The 4,224-nt window shown below is 45.8% G+C and overlaps 1 protein-coding gene across 1 annotated transcript; it reads left to right on the top strand.

Annotated features, from left to right (window-relative positions):
- Nucleotides 1-360: 360 nt before the first annotated feature.
- Nucleotides 361-2,820, top strand: GGS23DRAFT_580183 (heterokaryon incompatibility protein-domain-containing protein). Its single transcript, XM_051517113.1, has one exon. It carries the CDS (start codon nt 516-518, stop codon nt 2,727-2,729), a length of 2,214 nt encoding a protein of 737 aa, XP_051369475.1. The 5' UTR covers nt 361-515; the 3' UTR covers nt 2,730-2,820.
- The last annotated feature ends 1,404 nt before the right edge of the window (nt 2,821-4,224 follow it).

Below are 4,224 nucleotides of genomic sequence, written 5' to 3'. Positions count from 1 at the left end.
TCCATACAACTCAAATGAATACGTCGTTAGTCGCAAAACGTGGATACTCTGACATAAAATCAACCAAAATTACAGCACCTACTACCAAAAACTAGTGGCTGTGGATGAGGAGATTGACAATGTCGCGTTTTGATTTGTTGCATTATGGATATTGTGTGTGTGTATACGTGGCGGGCTGTGTTGTGTCGAATGCAACATAATACCAGCTGCCTAAAATACAGCTGCTGGCCGCATCTGATAGGAGCTGGGAGCTCGCCACTGTCATCCAAAGCGGTATGATCAACAATGACATCTGTCGAGCGACCCGATTCAGACCCGATTCAGCCGGACCTTTCTTATCTCCCAGCTTCACTCATTTACAATGTACGTCGGCAGAAAATTTTCAATGATGATAAATTATCGGCCCAACTGGACTTTCCTTGAACCTTCCTGTCAGTTGTGGCCATCCTTCGGCTTATGTCCTTGGACAGTTACTCGATTCTCTATCTCAGCCAATCCATACTTACGATATCACAATGCTTTGTGCAATATGCAAAGAATCATTTAAAAAAGCCCTTCCCATTCTACAGCATGGAATCTCCACGGGCATATCTCATCTTTCCTTACGTAGTTTCAATAGGTCCGTTATGGAGGGTTGTTTCGTTTGCCAACAAATCTGGGCACACATCGCATGTCAACCAGAAGAGGATGAAAAATGGCTCGAGAATGCTCTCTCGAACACTGTCTCTAGCGGCCTAGAGGTTGCTCCTAGAGGGGACCGAATGATCTACTATGAAGTACAGGATTATGCAGATAACTTCGGGTACCCGCGGCGTCCTGGCCAATGCGAGTATGGCATGAGTTACTTGCAGGTCTCCGTCGGATCGAAGACCTTCGAAAACCCCGAAGTACCTCTATTTGTATTCTCTCCGGCTCGAAACGACCCTTGTATACCTGCTGTCACGGCTGAAAGTACTTCAACAGCCGACGCAGAAAATTTGTGGTGTTACTGGTTTCGTACCTGCCGTGATTCCCACGACGCTTGCAAAAAGCAGGAACTTGGGCTGGCACGATTGCCTCCCGAAAGATTAATCGAGATCCTCAAAGTTGGCGACAAGCTCTATTGGCGACTTACTTTTGGCTCAAATATCAAAAACTCAAGCTATGTGACTTTGAGTCACTGCTGGGGCAACTCTGATCACATCCAACTTGAGAAGGACAGCAAGGGGAGCATCGCTCGTTTCGAGGAGAAACAAAAGGTTTCTGAGCTCCCTCAAACCTACCAGGATGCTATGAGGGTAGCATTGTCGTTAGGCGTCCCATACATCTGGATAGATTCCTTATGCATCATCCAAAACGACAAAAAAGACTGGGAAAATCAGTCTTCGCTGATGGGAGATATCTATCATAATGCCTGCTGCAACATCGCAGCCAGTTGGGGTGCAGATGGAACGACTGGGTGTTTCAGTACAAGACCATCCAATACGAAACCCGATATGAGTACCACGTTCTCAGTGCTTCGTGGCGGTGAGCGAGAAGACTATTCGGTACACAATCAAGATGCATACAGGTCCGACATTATGCATGCCCCGCTTAATGGACGTGGCTGGGTGGTCCAGGAGAGATACCTGGCGAGAAGACAGCTAAGCTTCGCTAAAAGCCAAGTCTATTGGGAATGTCTAGAGGCTAGCGCATCTGAAGATTTCCCTACAGGAATCCCCAAGCACATGCAAGAGGCAAACCAAGAGAAGATGACTTGGGCAAAACCAAGCTTGAACTCTATAGGAAAGATTGAACTTCGTTCAATCTGGTCCAGGCTGATTGAGTTCTATTCCGGATGTGCTCTTAAACACTCAACAGACAAGACCGTCGCCCTGGCCGGACTGGCCAGCGCGATGAAGACTGTCACTCAGGATTGCTACCTTGCTGGACTCTGGGAGAAAGATATTGAGAGCCAACTGCTTTGGGAAGCCAACAGACAAAGCCAACGTTATCATTCCAATGTACGGGACTACATTGCTCCGAGTTGGTCATGGATGAGTGTGAACGGATCTGTAGAATACGACTCCAGGTATGGTGCCCAGCACACCGACCCAAACTTCTCCTACCACAAGACGTGTACTTTCACAAACTACTTGGACGCCTCTGTCGAATATAAAAGTCTTGGCATGATGCATACCATTCTGTCAGGCACTTTGAAACTACGTGGACTTGCCATACGGGCTGTCGCTACGCGTGCGGAAAATCCCAAGGAGATCATTCCGCAGTATAAACTGCGATTGGTCGATGATATCAAACCTACGAAAAGCTTTTTTACGAGACCTATTGTAGTCGCTATTTCATGGGACGAGAACCTGGTCTCTAAGCAGTTCGATCCACAAGAGCAGCAGCGACTCGAAAAAGAACAAGCTCAAAGTAAAAAGAAGAAGGGTGAAATCGAAGAAGAACCGGCCCAACATTTGCTGTTTATGTTTGTGTCTCCATACTACCTATACAAGGGTCAGGGTTTGGTTTTGAAAATGTTGCCTGAAAAACAACCTGGAGAAGAAACGTATTGCAGATTAGGCGTATTTAGTACGAGCAGTCTTGATGGTGAAAATAGTTTCGACCCTGGGGCTGTAGTCAAAGAGAGACTTGGAGCGAAACAAATCACTCAATACCAACATGGTTGGACAATACTTGCACAAGAGGATATTAACCTTGAAGATGAAAGGTTGGGGGATTTAGTACACACTGTCACTATCATCTAGTATTCACATAACACACAGCTAGTCGTTTGAGTCAGCACTTATGGTAATAACACATGTGTCATGAGCTTATCTATGGATTGCCAACCTCTATGGACAAAGGCTTCGGAAGAGGAACAAGAACTCGAGCCAGTCAAATTGAAAATAATTAACCAGCATTATATAAAATATTTTTTAATAAATTAAAAATTAAATTAACGTGGTCCATAGGTCAATAGCGCACACGAGTCAATGGCGTACTTTTCATTACATCCAAACCCTTCAATTAAAATTATGAATTCTTCTTTACGCACAACATGCCTATTTAATCTACCGAAGCCAATCTCCAATTAGCCATCTAAGCTAAAACACACAACCCAGAACTAAGTTATCGCAAGCTTGCCAAAATTTATAGTGTTGACGATAGAACGCTTAAGGCTCGATTTAACGGAAGACGCCCATTGTACGAAATTAACATGACAAAGCGAAATCTGAAGCAAAGCGAAGAGGACACGATTGCCCGACGCGGAATTAACTTAAATTCGCGAGCATTTCCTCCCCAGCTTCAATACGTTGAAGAAATGGCCAACATCCTCCGACGCGAGCGCGACGCGCCTCCCGTGGGCAAGAACTGGGCTTCGAGCTTTGTACGGCGACGACCAGACCTCCGAACGCGTTTAAACCGTCGAATTGATCACAAAGAGCATTAAATGAAGACCCTGCCGAGTATCGCGATTATTTTCGGCGTGTTGAGCACTCAATGGCGAAACACGGTATCGTCCGGGAGGATGTATACTACTTTGACGAGACGGGGTTTTTGATGGGCATAATCTCAACCAGTATGGTTGTTATAAGCTCAGAAAGAGTTGGACGGCCTAGGCAGGCCCAGCAAGGCAATAGGGAATGGGTTACTGTGATTCCAGCAGTTAATTCCCAAGGCTGGACGGTGCCGCCGTACATCATCTTCGCCGGCAAAGTTCACCTCGCTTCGTGGTAATACCGCAACGCCGACTTCCCACGCGATTGGAAGGCCGACCTGTCCTATAATAGTTGGACAATTAATGATATTGGTGTTGAATGGGTAAAACACTTTGATAATTATATTTGGGGTCATATGAAGGGTGCAAAACGTTTTCTGGTCTTGAATGGTCATGAAAGCTATTACCTTCTGGGATAGGTGTCGGTGAACTTGATCGGCTCTACCGCCAGGATGATGTTTAAGCACCGTTCATGGAACATCTTTAATTCATTCTCTGTTGAATTTTCCATTCCCTTAGACTGGTACGCCTCTATAGCCTCTCGTGGTATTCACCACATCAACTATGTGAAAGCTTCGCCGGAGGACTATCCGGTTCTAATTATTTCGGTCTCTCTCAATGGATTGGAAATCATAAGCCGTCGTAGTATATAAGCCCAGATTAAGGACCCCCTTGATCCTTGCGTGTATGTTTCACTTTTTGTAAATGGTAGCTTTAGCCGGTGTGGCCGAAAACGAGGAACCTGGGGCAGTGCTGGAGCT

The sequence above is a fragment of the Durotheca rogersii genome (assembly GCF_024521655.1).
Source record: "Durotheca rogersii strain YMJ 92031201 chromosome Unknown GGS23scaffold_22, whole genome shotgun sequence".
In the NCBI taxonomy this organism is placed as follows: Eukaryota; Fungi; Ascomycota; class Sordariomycetes; order Xylariales; family Xylariaceae; genus Durotheca; species Durotheca rogersii.
Note: the sequence above shows the minus strand (reverse complement) of the source record. Positions and strands in the feature narration are given on the sequence as shown.

Coding starts and splice junctions, on each gene's coding strand:
- GGS23DRAFT_580183 (XM_051517113.1), top strand. CDS start 516: ATGCTTTGTGCAATATGCAAAGAATCATTTAAAAAAGCCCTTCCCATT.